The sequence below is a fragment of the Acomys minous genome, assembly GCF_964271855.1.
Source record: "Acomys minous genome assembly, chromosome: 4".
Classification (NCBI taxonomy): domain Eukaryota; kingdom Metazoa; phylum Chordata; class Mammalia; order Rodentia; family Muridae; genus Acomys; species Acomys minous.
This window is the reverse complement of record NC_140486.1, coordinates 43,819,542-43,835,620: the sequence shown is the minus strand read 5'-3', so window position 1 is coordinate 43,835,620 and position 16,079 is coordinate 43,819,542. Positions and strand designations below refer to the sequence as shown.

Sequence of the window (16,079 nt, the reverse complement as noted above, 5' to 3'; positions counted from 1 at the left end):
GCCCTCCAGCTCAGTTAACAATCAAGAAAATTGCTCCCTTCACATCAGTCTGATGGAGGTAATTCCTCAATTGAGGAATTCCCAGGTGATTAGTTATGTAAAGTTGTGAAAACATAACTAGTACATTAGGCAAGCACTTTACCATCGAGCAACACCTCCAGCCTTTAACTTAGTAACCGTTGGTAGAAGGGGGTTAAGAAACAGCTTAACAGTAAAGAGCAATTGTTGCTCTTGCGGAGGGCTTGAGTTCACTTACCAGCACCCAGATGGTGGCCCACAATCATTCATAGCTAGTTCTAGGGGATCTGATGTCCTCTCCTACCTCCTACAAGTAGTGGGCACAGTTTTACATCATGTGTATGTATACACGCAGGCAAAAATACTCATACATGTAAGTTGATTATATAAATCTTAAAAAAAAAAGTAATATGAAAATATAACTGAAGCTTAAGAGGTTTTTATTCTTAACACATTACATCTACAGGCTATATTGAAGTGATTTTATTCTCTTGTTAAGTTTTTTTATTTACCTATTTTAAACTTAGTTTTCTTACTGGGGTACTAACAGTTGAACTCGGGGTCTTGCAAATGTCAGGTAAACACTACCACTACATCCTTAACACCTCTAGTCCCCTACTTATTTATTTAGAGACAGAGGATCTTGAACTTCTGGTCCTCCTACCTTCATATGGCTGCAATTGCAGACGTGCCATCTTGCTGGGGATCCAAATCAAAGTTTTATGCATGTTGGCAAGCACTCCATCAACTGAATCTCCAGCATTCCACCTCTTTCTTTCTCCCTTTCTTTCTCCTCCTCCTCCTTCTCTTCTTCTCCTCTTTCTCCTTCTCTCTCTCTCTCTCTCTCTCTCTCTCTCTCTCTCTCTCTCTCTCTCTCTCTCTCACTGTGTGTGTGTAAAACCCTGCATGGCCTGGCCTGGAACTCGTATGTAGACCAGGCCTTGAACTCACAGAAATCTGCCCCCTTTTGCCACTTGAGTGCTGGGGCTAAAAGGCACAAGCCACCATGGCCTGGCTCCACTATCTTTGATACTTTCCATGGTATTCACAATTGCAGATTCATCAGTATGTGTATTGCTCACTTATGCATATTCCATTTACTGTTGTTCCTCTGTTCTCGTGTCTGCCTGCAGAGGCACCCAGTCCTGCTTTCCTTCATCTGTGATGAGCTTGGCTTATTGGAGAATTAGCAATGTCATCAGGATTGTTAAAGCTGAATACATTAGTATTAGTATCACATTTTTTTTTAATTAGGAATCATTAATCTCTACTTGCCACTTTTTTTTCCCTGTAGGACCTCCCATTTCACAGTCAAGCTTAATAAACAGCCGTGACCAGCCTGGGACAAGTGCAGTGCCCAATCTTGCGCCAGTGGGAGCAAGACTACCTCCTCCTTTACCCCAGAACCTCCTTTATACAGTATCAGAAAGTAAGTAAATTTTTAGTTTTTGTTTTTTGTATGAGTGTTCTATCTGTATGTACACCTGCATGCCAGAAGAGGGCATCAGGTCACATTATAGATGGTTGTGAGCCACCATGTGGTTGCCGGTAATTGAACTCAGGACTTCTGGAAAAGCAGACAGTACTCTTAACCACCATCTCCAAACAGATCAGTTTACCATACACGGTGCAGATGGGCTAGGCAGTAAGTGGAGTGCTAACTGCAATTATGGCATTGGGCCTTGTGGACAGGGGACAGCATGTCTCCCTATATTCTGATGAAGATTCTCTGTGTGTACCTTCTAGGGATGTATCCTGTAAAGGATAGCCGTCCAGTTGGGTGGTGTACAATCTAGGACTTGAGTTTGGGCTATTGTGACTGTAAATTCCAGTCCAGTAATGCAATTCTGGTCCAAGGTGTGGGTCTTGCATTTCAACTACAGCTCTGTAGTGTCATTTCTGCGTAGTCTGGCCTCAGCATGATGTCTGAGGCAGCCTGGGCATTTGTAGAGACAGACTGACCCAAATTAATGGTTTTCATGGATGTCAAGATGATGGGTAAAGTCATTTGCCACTAAACCTCTGAAGCTGTTTGATCCCACATGGTAGAAGGCGAGAAAAGACTCTTTACAAGTTGTCCTCTGATCTTCGCACATGCACGGTGGCACTGTGTGTGAAATGCTTATTCTTGTGGAATGCATAACCAGACAAGTATATTCATACTTACAAAGCAGCCATGTCATAAAGCTGTATTGTACTTTTGTGTGCTGGGGTGGGAAGAAGCCAGGAGCCCTCTATTACTTTAGACTGGCAGCGTAGAGTCACTTCGTAGTGACTGTTGGAATCACAACATTGAGCTTCTGCTAAAGGAATCCTGAACACATTTGGCCTGTTTTCAAACAAGTATATAAGAATCAGGTAAAGTATGTCTAATAGTTATTTAACTGTGTGTTGAAGTGAAGATGGAGACATATCAATTGTAGTAAGTTTTAGCACATTTGTATGATTCGTATTTACCTTCAAAGTGTTTCTCTTGACTTATACCTTTTTAAAAATCAAATGCCTAGATGATTTTGTTTGCTGGTTAGTTTTATTTTTCTCTGTATAGCCTTGACTGTCCTGGAACTCACTTTGTAGACCAGGATGGCCTCAGATTCAGAGATCCACCTGCCTCTGCCTCCCAAGTGCTGGGATTAAAGGCGTGTGTCACCACCACCCAACTTGATATGTTTTTTTAAAGTTGTTTTTCCAGAAATATTTTTAATGATTATTTAAGCGAGGCATGATGGCATACTCCTGTAAATCCTAGCATTGGGCCAGTCTAAGTTATATAGCAAGTAGTATGAGTCTGCTTTGGGCAGCTAGAGCCATTTTCTCAAAAAATCAGACACACTCAAAAGAATGGTTGTTTCTCAGTGTCATGTAATGAGCTCTTTTTCTACAGAAATGATGGCATGTTCATTTTTTACGTATCTGCATTTAAAAATTTGCTTTGCCTCTGAAATAGTTCTCATCTTTCATGTCACAAAGAGGCAACCAAGTAAAGTAGTTGGAGCTGTTGAGATCCTGGTGCTTTTCTACTCTCTCGGCTCAGCCAAGTGACTTCTATGTACCCTAGTTTCCTTTTCTGAAGTGCTTCATTATACTGCTTCATTATGGTTCTGCTGCAGAGAAAATGGATTTATATTTATAAGGCATCTAACATGTCTTTGGCATCTGATGACCTGAAAGTGCTAGTTATATTCCATGTAGTTAGTATTTTCTTGTCAGATTTCAACCTCTGAAAATGAAGCCTGGGGGGGGGGGACGGCGGCGAGGTGTTACAGACAGGTTTTCTCTGTGTAGCTCTGGTGAATTACATGTAAATACAGTCTGCTTCCACTACAGGCATCCTACTGTTCTTTGAGGGAGGAGGCTCCTTGATCTCCCGTTTTAACCTGTCAGTATGGGTTGGCCTTCTCCTTCCTTTTTAGTTCTGGCTGTCCTGGAATTTGTTCTGTAGACCAGGATGGCCTCGAACTCAGAGATCTGCCTGCCTCTGCCTCTGCCTCGGGAGTGCAGGGATTAGTGATGTGTGCCACCACCACCTGCCTAATAAAGCCTGTTCTTAAATCTCTGCTTTCTACCCTTCTTGACTTTGCCAATGGGTACAAGAGCCAACTACTCACGTGACGTCATCATATGGCTAACACATTGCCTTCTCCTGCCACCTGGTGTGCTTGAATATGGGCCCATAGCGTACAAGGCAAGCTCCAAGCTCCAACCTTGCTTAAACCTAGTTCATCAAAACCCTTTTTCCTCTGAAGTTTCTCCTTTACTATATTTCCACCAGACCTTCTCCTTTTATTCACATTTGACTCACTGCACATTTGGATTGTTTAACACCATTATGTCTGTTTAAGCACCTCCCCCATAATGTTAAGTGAATATTCTGCAGGCTTTTGTCATGAGAACTCTTCAGTAGTTACTGTTTCCTTCTGAATCATCAGCAACTCCTCTCTTAGGCTTTTGACTCTTGCTATGTATGTCTTCTTTCCTGCTCTTTTTTTTCTTTGTTTCTCAACATGCACAGTGTCTCTGCTCCTGCTATGACTCAATTTGCCTTTTCTTCTTTACTGCTACATACATGCTTTCTCTTCTGCTTCATGGGTCAAGTCTAAGTACTTGAGATTCATTTGCCTACTGTCTAAGATTCCTACAAGCATTTGTTACATAATGATGCATACATAAGTATAGGTCTGTTTGATTTTTCCTTTTATGAATATAAATCATACATCTGACATTTTCTCTTGTCTCATGGTCTTCTGATTACTCTAGTATCTTTTCACAGTGCGGGCTTGTTTTATTGCTATTATTACTCTTTTCACTTACGAGAAATACAAGTATAGATAAAAACAAAGATAATATAATGAACTCAGGTATATGTAGTAGTGTTATCTAGTTTTAGTAGTGACCACCGTGCGGTTAACTCTGTCATCATTTCTATACAAATCTGGCTCTTAACAGTTTAACATGTCTTTTGTACTTACACATATTTTTATATTTATATTTAGTGTTGAATCATAGTAAAAATTCTGGTTTTTTTTATGGCAGTTATCCATTTGTTTTTTAAACCAAATTGAATATTGTAACACAGTCTATAAAACTCTGCTTGGCGTTTATTTATCATCATCACCTAGTTTTGAGACAGGGTTTTTCTACATATCCCTAGCTGGAACTCACTATAGTAGACTACACTGTCCTTGAACTCACAGAGACCCACCTGCCTCTGCCTCCTGAGTGCTGGGATTAAAGGTGTGTGTCACCACACACAGCTGATGCTAATTTTTAAAAGTTTATCAGTTGCCAGCAATCTCAGTGGCCTACCTTAATATTCATTAATTCAGAAATTATTTTTCAGTGCTTACCATGTGCCAGGCATTGTGGTGGATGCTAGGGAGCTAAGATATATAAGGTAACAGATCTCAGGTGGCCTTTCATGTCTTTAAAAGAAAGAGTGTAATGTTTTAGAACAGAAACTCCACGCATTTGCTTTCCAGAGGTTAGTAACAGACCTAAGAATATTAGGAGACAAATAAGAGTTTTCAGCTTCTTACTTTGTCAGAATAAAAGACTACATAGGAAAATAGTATCATTTTAGTTTTAAAAGTACATTTTAAGCTGGGTGTGGTGGCGCACGCCTTTAATCCCAGTTCTCGGGAGGCAGAGACAACTGTATCTCTCTGAGTTCAAGGCCAGCCTGGCCTACAAAGGAGTCCAAGACAGCCAGGGCTCTGTGTAACAGAGAAGCCATTCTCAACACCAAACCAAAAAAAAAAAAAAAAAAAAAAACCAAAAAACAAAAACAAAAACAAAAAACATTTTAAGCCAGGTGGTGGCACATGCCTTTAATCTCAGCAGTCAGGAGGCAGAGGCAGGCTGAGTTTGAGGCTATCCTGGTCTACAGACTGAGTTCCAAGACAGCTAAAGCTACACAGAAAAACCTCATCCTGAAAAGCAAAAACCAAAATAAACAAAAGATAAAACTTTAGAATAAAAGCAGTGTTTTTAAATAATTACCATTTTTGTTCCCATTTTTCTTTCAAGACCAGTAAAAAGTGATTATTTCTCATTGGCATTTGTGTTTTACTACTTTATAGTCTTAGATTCTGTGTCAGTATTTATGAAGAGAATTATTTGTTGACAAATAGAACATTAATATCAGAACAATCTGAATTATGTCATATAAGCAGCTTTGCGAATTTTCTTCTCTATTTAAAAGCCTACAATTTGATTCTAAAATATATAGGGAGGAGCAGAGAAGATGGCTCAGTAAAGTACTTCTTGTGTACTCAGGAGGATCTATCTGGTTTGGATCCCCAGCACCAATACAAGTTAGGTATAGTAGTGAGTAGCTGTGGCTCTAGTGCTGCAAGGAGGAGACAGATGGGTTCCTGGAGCATGAAAGACCCTGTCTCTGAGATAAGAGGTGAGATGGGGATGTAGCTCAGTTGGTAGAATGCTTGTCCACCATGCATGAAGTTCAGTGCTCAGTACTACGTAAAACCAGAGGTGGTGGCATATGCCTGTAATCTCTGCACTCATGAAATGAAGACAGGAGAAGCAGGAATGCAAGGCCTTCCTCATTTATAGTATATTTGAGGCAGCCAAACATAGATGAGACCCCGTCTCAATTTTTAAAAGTCAGGCAGAGTAGGAAAGTAATGCAGTATAGGAGAACATTAATGTCAACTTCTTGTGTTCCATGCATATTACCACATGAACATGTTAATATACAACAAGCACAGTTTATAGGAAAAAATTAAAACCCTAGGGATAGTATCTGATAGCCATCTAAGCATTTAAAACACAATTGCAGGGGTCTGGTAGGATGGCTCAGGTAAGGTGCTTGCCTCTAAGCTGGTGACCTAAATACAATTCTCAAGACCCATAAGGTGGAGAGAGAAAGCTAGTGTAAGTTGTCCTCTGACCTCCACACATTTGCATGTGCACACACACAAGTAAATCAATTAATAAATTCTGTGATTGAGTCATCACTACAGTGGATGCATGGGGAGGTGGTTCTGTAATCTTGAGGACCAGCTGGTGAATAGCATGAGACCTTGTACTAAGCTAGGGGAAAAAGCAAACACATCCAAGGTTGTACTCTGCCCCGCCCCCCACATATACACACAGACAGTGGCATACATACGAACACTCAACAGGAACACATGTACACTCACAGGAATACTTAAACATAAAACATGCACATAAAATCATTGGAGAGTATAATAGTGTTCTCAACATAGATTTTTTTAAAAATTATGTATTTATTATATATATAGTGCTCTGTCTATGTGCACATCTGCAGACCAGAAGATGGCATCAAATCACATTATAGGTGATTGTGAGCCGCCATGTGGTTGCTGGCAATTGAACCCAGGACCCCTGAAAGAGCAGTCAATGTTTGACCTCTGAGCCATCTCTCCAGCCCTCAACATAGATTTTTTAAAAAGTATCTTTTCATTTAGTTGACTTTAATGTAGTTTTTAAAAATACTGTCTTTGAGACAGTAAGTTGAACCCTTAAAACTGTTCAAGTTTTCTTTTGTAAGTTAATTGGTGGTTTCCAAACAGCATCATTTGGCTTGTTCAAATAAAGAGCTTTATGTATATTTTTTAGTGTGTTGGGAAATTAGATAGGCTGGAGAGACAGCTCAGTGGTTAAGGGCACTGATACTCTTTGAGCATTCACACAGCTGCTCACAACTGTCCGTGGTATGTGATCCAGGGTCTGTGATCCCCTCTTCTGGCCCTTATAGGCGTCAGGCATGCATCTGACCAACTCACAGCCACCTTTCGTAATGTTTGAATAACATCTTGTCTGTGGTTTTAGAAATTGACATTGTGCAAGCTTGCCCTTTAGTTTATAGTCTTGTTACTGATTACATATACTAGGCAGATTTGTGCTACATCATATAGTTGAAGCCATCATATAGATTGGAATTATGTTTCTTTTGAGGTTGTGTTTCTTGCCCCTCCCCCCCATCCCAGAGAATTCTCTGCATGATATTAGAACTATTTTAAATGATCAAGGACAGTTTAAGTTTCTCTTGCAGTATAGTGATTGTCTTTTAAAACACATTTTGAAAGGATTGGTGTTAAATATGTAGTTATGTCATCTGCTTACAGTGAGGTTCGTCATCTCCTTTTCTCCATGCATGTGGACAGAGAAGTAGGAGATTGTATTCTATTTTTTCTTTCTATTATTAAATCAGTTGATTACTTTGTGGCCTGTCTTATTAGTGTGTGTCAAAAACCTAAAGGGATTTTGCAACTTGTAAGACATAGTCACATTAAAAATTTTTCTAACTTTGCTTTATTATGTCTTATGTTGTAGTAAATATATAGCCTTGTAGTATAAAAAAACTAAATCTTACAAATATATATGTTTCATATGTTGTTAGGGAATGCTACTAAATAGAAACCAAAGGAAGGTTTTACTCTATAATACTTTGCCTTTTCCCAATCTTGTTCCCAATACAATACAATTTGTATCTGTATATGTATTTGTATGTGGACATGTGTGTGTTTGTATGTTTGTGTCCATAAATGTACTTTATTTTGAAACATAGCTCCTAATATCCAGAATCATTTCCTATATCCAGCACTGGCCTGTTTGCATTTTCCTTCATTTATTTTCTTTTTTCCTTGTTATCATCCTCTCTATGGTGGTAACAAGTATCCACTCGTTTATAAATTGTCTCCTAGTGAACATTTACTATTCTTTGTGAGGCTTTGAATATGGTAGTTTGTTTTGTGTTTCTAACTATTCACCCCTGCTTTTAGATACAGGAGTATATTTTGTACAGAGTTGACATTTCTTAGAGAGATATGTGCATGACATCATTGGTATCTGTACAGCTCACTGAATACCAGATTCTATGTGAACAGTAGCTCAGGGTGTCTTTCTCTAACTTGAATTGTTCATTGCTCAGCTTTAAATAAAATTAGCATTTACTCCATTTAAGGTTTACAACAATAGAAAGCCAAGTGTTGAATTCCTGCAGTCTCAGAACTTGACCCATGGAAACACAATAGGATCAGAATTTCAATGTTAGCCTCAGCTATATGTGACTTTGAGACAAGCAGGACTATACAAAACTCTCAAGAAAGAGAGACAGACACAGAGAGGATTCTAAAGGGCAGATTATGTAATGCTAATTTCTTTGTACCTTGATACATCCTAACCAGTTGCATGTCTATGCTTTCTTGACTTAGAATCTCAATAATGTCTTTCTCTACTACTGTTCCTGTTGTTGTAATTTCTCTGTTCTTGGCTCACAGTCTCAGGAAGTACACCATTGCCTCAGAGAAGCAAGCTTGTGACTCTCAATTCCAGCTGCCCTCCTATTCTTTCCTCTGTAGGACAGCCCATGTATTCTCGTGAACATGGTGCTGCTGCATCCGAGCGACTTCAGTTGGGGACACCGCCTCCTCTGTTGGCAGCTCGTTTGGTGCCACCTCGAAACCTCATGGGATCCTCCATTGGGTATCATACCTCAGTCTCCAGTCCCACCCCTCTGGTCCCAGGTAAGCTTTGCTTCAGATGGCCATCCACTTCACTGATCTTTTACACTTAAACTGGTCATTCTGATCTGTCAAAAGTTCCCATTAGTGCTCTTAGGTAGAGTTATTTTCTGTTCTCTTGTTTCTTTGATTTGTCCCTAGCGGTTGTTGATGATTAGGCCCTCTGCATGTGTGTCCGCCATCTCTGTTGTCCTGTATATTTATGTTCAGTGCCTTGGTAATAGTCATATCTTCCTTGAGGTAGTTTCTAAACATGTAGATAGAAAGATAGTATCTATCTACTTGAGTATTTTCTAGTTAATTATTTGTATATTACAAGAGAAACTAGGTTAATTTTCTTTGAAATAAAGCTAAACGTCTGGTTTCTTGCTAGTGGTGGATAATTATAATTTCTTCCTTCTACTCCCTTTTGTATGGACAGATGGCTCATAGTGAATATAGTATTGTAAAACTACTTCGCCCTATTGATATATGTGTTTTGAAGATCTGTGTTTGCTTTATTGGTGTCTTGATAGTCTCTCTTTTTAAAAGATGCTCTCTTCACTTTGCCTTTAGATTTCAGTTTATAACTAACTAAAGGGCTTTTTAAAAACAAGAAAGGGCCACTACATTCATTGTCCAAATTAACCCTGAACTTGGAATCTTAGTGCTAGGTTTTCAGGTGTTTTTTACCATGCCTGACACGACTGTAGAACCATTATGTTTATTGGAGTTCTGTGTTCCCAGGGGTCATAAAACAAGGTCATTTGATTGTATGAATTTCAAACCTTTCTGTAGTCTCAACTGTGTGAGTTTTTGTTACTACTAGGGAGTGATTGAAAGCTGTGGACTGTACATTGTTGGTTTGCTTAAAAGTTGAAGTAGTGTTTACTTTGTTCATTTTTAGAGTTGGCTTATGTTTTAGTGTTACTATTGCTGTGATGAAACACCATGACCAAAGAAACTTGGGGAAGCAAGGGTTTATTCTAGCTTAAGTTTCTGAATCATTGTTCATCATCAAAGGAGAGGAATTCAGAGCAGGGATCTGGAGGCTGGAGCTGATGCAGAGGCCGTGAAGGGATGCTACTTACTGGCTTGCGTATCATGGTTTGCTCAGCCTGCTTTTTTGTAGAACATAGGACCACCAGCCCAGGGATTTATCACTCACAAGGCCCCCCTCCCATCAATCACTAATTAAGAAAATGCCTTACAGCTAGCTGTATCTTATGGAAACATTTTTCTCAGTTGATGTTTCCGCTTTTCAGATAACTCTAGCTTGTGTCAAGTTGATATAAAACTAGCTAGGACAGCATAACTGTGGCATCTGTTATTTTATATATCTTCTTCAGACCGGGTTGCTCAGACATTTATATGCACTTAAATTTTATAAACAGATAGGATTTGATTTTAAGCTATATGCCATTAAAGCATGTTTTTCTCAGTAACAATTCAGCCTAGTTGGCATAAACAAAAAATTAAGGGTATGGGTCATTCAGTTCACCCCCAATTTGTGAGGAACTACGTTGAATCCCTAGCACCTTCATAGAAAGCTGTGCATAGGGACACAGACACACGCCTATCATTCTGGCACTAGAGGCCGAGTTGAGAGAACTCCTGGGTTCACTGGCCAGCCACTATAGGTGAACACTCAATGGGAGACTCTATCTCAGGAAATAAAGTGGTGAGGGATTAAGGAAACACTGACCATTGATCTGTTTTCCAGACATGGAAGACAGAAAGTTACAAGGAGCTGAAGTAATTCAATATAATCCAAAGAATACTCTGACGCCTTAACTGTTTAGATAACTGTTGAGATAGAGTTTAGTATTATTAAATTACCACCAGGAAGTTCCGAGGCTGAATATAAGACTTGATAATGAATGTAAGTCCTATAATAGGAATATCATTATTTTAGTAATATATTAGCCATTCTCCTCTGAAGAAGGAGCACAGACCACTCTGGTAACTAATTTTTCAAAATCATTTATTATTTTATTATAGGGAATCAGTTTTTAATCTATTGATGTTTGTCTATACTACACCATGAGCTATTTTCAAATGTTTAAGGAAAGAAAATGGGGGAAATGTGTACAAGAGGGAACATTGACCAGCAGTTCCAGTTCTGATGCCAGATGTCTCAGTCAGTTGTCCCTCAGTGGCACTTAACTGCTTTAAACTTGGACTTGGTGTTTTGCGCAGGGAGAGAATATGCTCAAGGAACCTGAAGTTGGGGGAAATCCAATATTCAGGGCAAGGTTTAATCTAAGAGGGTTGAGACTGATACCCTGCGAGTCTATTTAGCTTATTTAGACAGGAGCTGCAGAGTCAAATGCTTTTAGAATTAAGGAAGTTCCTAAGGGGGATTGTTTGTTTTATAATTTTATTTTATTTGAGACAGATGTTGCTCTGGCTGGCCTAGCTAGAACTTACCATGAAGATCAGGTTGGCCTCAAACTAACAAAGAACCACCTGTCTGCTGATATTAAAGGCCTGCACCCCTGCACCTGGCTTATTTTATTTGTTTTAATTGTGTGTGTGTGTCTGTGTGTCTGTGCGTGAGTATATGCATGTGGCGAGTACAGGAGCCCACCCCGTCCAGAGGAGGGTGTTGGATCTTTTAGAGCTGGGGTTACAGGTGGTTGTGACCAATCAACATGAGTGTTGAGAATGCAACTTGGATCTTCTACAAGAGCAGTATGTTTTCTTAGCCACGGAGCTCTCTCCAGCAAGTGGTTCATTTATGAGCTATTATACTCTGGATCACAAAAATGCCAGCTTTTAGTAAAGATATGTTTGAACCTGATCTTGTAATTTTAGCTTTATGTGAATCATTAAACCCATTTTCCATCAAGAACAAAAGAGAAGGGCTGGAGAGATGGCTCAGAAGTTAAGAGTACTGGCTGCTCTTCCAAAGGTCCTGAGTTCAATTCCCAGCAACCACATGGTGGCTCACCATCATCTATAATGAGATCTGGTGCCCTCTTCTCTTGTGCAGGCATATATGTAGGCAAAACACTGTACCATAATAAATAAATAAGTCTTAGAAGAAACACAAGAACTTCTGAATCATAACTATGGCCACCGCCATCAGGCCAGGCATGGTGACCCACACCTGTAATCCCAGCACTCAAGAGGCAGAGGCAGGTGGATCTATGAGTTCAAGTCCAGGACAGCTAAGTCTATACAGAGAAACCCCGTCTTAAAAAACAAAAGAAAGAAAGAAAAGAACTCACTATCTTCAGTCTTTCTTACAATTACTATGATTTGATTTAGAGCAGAGAGGATATATGCCATTTGAGTCTCTCATTTCTTTCAGAATTGCTTTTAGGCTATGCGTAGTGGTGGTAGTAGGGGTAGAGGCAGCTGGATCTCTGTGCGTTTGTGAGGCCAGCCTGGTCTAAAAAGCAAGTCCAGGACAGCCAGGGCTCGGTTCCTCAAAGAAACCCTGTCTCAAAAAACCAAAAAAACCCCAACTAAACAGAATTGCTTTTAACATTAATAAAATAGTTACATAGGGTTAGAATTTTAAAAGTGATTTTTTTTGTTTGTTTGTTTTAGAAAAAAAAGTATAAGAAATATGATAAAAGTATATCAACGAGGAGCAGGGCGTGGTGGTGCACGCCTTTAATTCCAGCACACGGGAGGCAGAGGCAGGCGGATCACTGTGAGTTCGAGGCCAGCCTGGTCTACAAAGCGAGTCCAGGACAGCCAAGTCTACACAGAGAAACCCTGTCTTGAAAAACCAAAAAAAGAAAAAAATGTATCAATGAATAATAGAGTGGTATTAAAATAATTATGTTTATACAATTTAACTTAGCTACCTCTTATTTGAAATATGCTTTGGATAGGGCACCAACTACTCTTTCTTAGGCTTAATAATCAATTTATTTGCTGGTTACAGAAATACTAGAAATTTATGAGAAACAAAACTCAACAATATTTGAATGAACTTTCTCATGTATGCAAAAATTGGTGATAAGAATATGTATTGTTATTGAGGATTGGATTAAGTGATTAATATACAGGGTAAACATGACTGAGTGGATTGAGAAGTAAATATCAGTGTTTAAATTTGAGTGTCTGTATGTTTGTGACAATAGTACTTATTTTCTTTTACCTAAAAAGGAGTGTCTGACATAACTCAAAGAGAAGTATATATGACTTGATGTAATTATATTTTTTTGAAGAACACATTAACTTGAACAGCTCTTTATTTATAGTAATTAGGCAATAGTTTGAGCACTCTCTGATTTTCTGAGTTTGGTTTTGTTTTGTTTTTTCTTCCAGATACATATGAACCAGATGGTTATAATCCTGAAGCTCCTAGTATCACTAGTTCTGGCAGATCACAGTACAGACAGTTCTTTTCAAGAGCACAGACACAGCGTCCTAACCTGATTGGCCTCACATCTGGAGATATGGATGCAAATCCAAGAGGTGAGAATGCCCTATTCTGATGATAAACATTATGATGTAGTGTAATATAGTTAAGACCTTTGTTTTTCTGTCTCTTGAAGTAATCAGACTGCTTATACTCTTGTAGGATATTATGTAATCATCTCAAAAGTCTTTTAATAACTTCACTTCTAAATTTTATTTTAATGGTACAGTTAGAATATATTTCTTTTTATGCATAGAAAATAGTAATATTTTCGTTGCTTTTTTTTTTTTTTTTTTTTTTTTTTTTGGTAGGCCTTCAAACCATTTTAGCTGTGTGCTGTGTAAACAGCTGGGTACAAAGTGAAGTGACTGGTCCCTTTCCCTCAAAGAACTAATCAAAGGTGTATTCTTTATTTTAAGAGCTATAGCTTCAAACCCATAATGGTTCAAGCCAAAATACTAAAGTAAATTGTCATTTTATCAATTTACTCCTTAAGATTACAGCTATATACCTGGGTCCCATGGCAATATGTTATCTGTGTGGAGGCAGGAGGATTATCTACATAGCAGGTACAAACCCAGCCTGGGCCACATGAGACCCTGTTTAAAAACAAAACAAACAAACAAACAAAATTTACATATATCAGGACCTCTTTCAAAGTTTTTAAGACATAAACCGCCAAAATAAATAAATAAATAAAGCCATGACAGTTGTGGCTTTAATCACCATTAAACATGCTTTTAATCCCAATACTCAGGAGGCAAAGACAGGTAGGTCTCTGTGAGTTTGAGGCCAGCCTAGTTCACATAGTTACAGGCCAACCAGGGCTACGTAGTCAGATCCTATCTCCAAGCTGCTTTCCCCCCACAAAAAAAAAATCAAGGCAAGATTAAATACCAGCATATACCTTTAATATGAGTTCATTTCCCTCCTTGCTAATATATTAGAGTAAGATACGGACCTATATAAGCATAGAGCTGGGCATGGTGTCTCACTATAACCTCAGCCAGTGCTCAGGAGACTAAGGCAGAGATTGCTCACGTTCCAGGCCCGCCTAGCCTACAGAGACTGGATCTCAAAAAAAGGAAAACAAAACAAAACAAAAAAACCCAACAGCGCCCCTCCCCCATCTCAGAAGCATGAGCAGTGGGGCTGGCTCCTGTCACACTTAACTGATCCTCCAAGGCCTGTTCCTTTGGCACTTCCTGCACAGCTGAACAGTGTCCTGAAGAACTTCACCATCCTCCAGGTGGTAACAAACAGGCACACTCAGGAACTGCTGCTGTGCACTGCCTATGTCTTTGAAGTCTCCACCAGTGAATGTGGAGCCTAGCACCACATCTACCACCTAGTCAGGAACTGATGGCACCCATTGTAGTGTTTTTGTTTTTGTTTTTTCTTTCTTTCTTTAGAACACCTCCTTCCCAGGAGGGACTCCTTGGCTCTCCATGGGGTCTCTTTGGGGGCCGTGATTTAAAAAGAAAAAAAGTGTGGGGGGGAACAATGTAGTAGTATTGCATATAAGAAAATGATTAGCATGGGAGGCAGAAGCAGGTAGATCTCTGAGTAAGGCCAGCCTGCTTTATATAGAGTGAGTTCCAGGACAAAGAAACAGTATCTTGAAAAACAAAACAAAAACAAAAACAAAAAATCTTTACCTGGTGAACATTTTGTTGGACCATGACTGGAGGCAGATAATAATTCTAGTTGTACTGTTTGATCCCTTGTTGAAGACAGTAATTGTTCTATATTTCTATTGTAAAAGTAAGTAAATTTATGGTGCATATATAAAGTAAATACCTTACTCTTCTGACAACTTTCTCAAATAACTTTCTTGCGTTCATTGATGATCTGTGCTTGAGATAATTGTCATATTGGATTGCCTTTGAGGTTTTAAGCTTGCATTTTAATTTTTTGAATGTAAAGAATAGAGGCATTTGTGTTTTTTCTTGCTGATAATGCATTTCTAAGAACGAAGAAGTAAGCTAGACACAGTTATGCATGCTTTTAATTCTAGCCCTTGCAGGAAATCAGTTGTGTTCTGTCTTTCACAAAAGTAGAAAATGGTAGTAGGTGAATTCTGTACACAGGACTTTTTAAGCTTTAGATTAAATATTCCAATCATTTGATGTTTCCTTAAAATTGAATAATGGGAATTTTTGTTTTCAACAGCTGCTAATATTGTCATCCAGACTGAACCACCAGTTCCTGTTTCTATTAATAGCAACATCACCAGAGTAGTCCTGGAACCAGAGAGCCGAAAGAGAGCCATTAGTGGTTTGGAAGGGCCACTTACGAAGAAACCTTGGCTGGGAAAGTAAGATGGTTTTGTTTATTAGAAATATGTAATCAATGCTTGTAATGTTTCATTTGTGTTAAAAAGTTGTTAAAAATATAATTAACCTTGCTAGGTGTGGCACATGCATTTAATCGCAGGACTCTGTGAGTTTGAGGACAGCCTGTTCTACCAATCTAGGACAGCCAGAATTGTTAAAGGGAAACTCTGTTTAGAAAAACAAACAAAATCATCAAATAGTGATTTTCAAAGTATGTTCCTCAGAGTTAGGGTTCCAAGAGAGATCTTTAGAATATCCTAGAAATTAAAAAGCTAACATGGTATTTCATGATACGATATTTGTATGCTGTACCTATTCCTCACCCAATATTAAACATCATTGAGATATCAGAAGTGA

General features: G+C 38.9%; 1 protein-coding gene across 2 annotated transcripts in view; it reads left to right on the top strand.

The window, feature by feature from the left end:
• Window positions 1–16,079, top strand: part of RBM27 (RNA binding motif protein 27) — a 67,638-nt gene that overhangs the window by 28,978 nt on the left and 22,581 nt on the right. Inside the window, exons 8-11 of one of the 2 annotated variants that reach the window (XM_084778192.1) lie at window positions 1,313–1,447; window positions 8,865–9,029; window positions 13,293–13,442; window positions 15,559–15,703. In XM_084778192.1, coding sequence (XP_084634318.1) covers window positions 1,313–1,447; window positions 8,865–9,029; window positions 13,293–13,442; window positions 15,559–15,703 — 595 coding nt within the window. The remainder of the gene's footprint in view (window positions 1–1,312; window positions 1,448–8,864; window positions 9,030–13,292; window positions 13,443–15,558; window positions 15,704–16,079) is intronic. The other variant, XM_084778193.1, reaches the window with a different exon arrangement.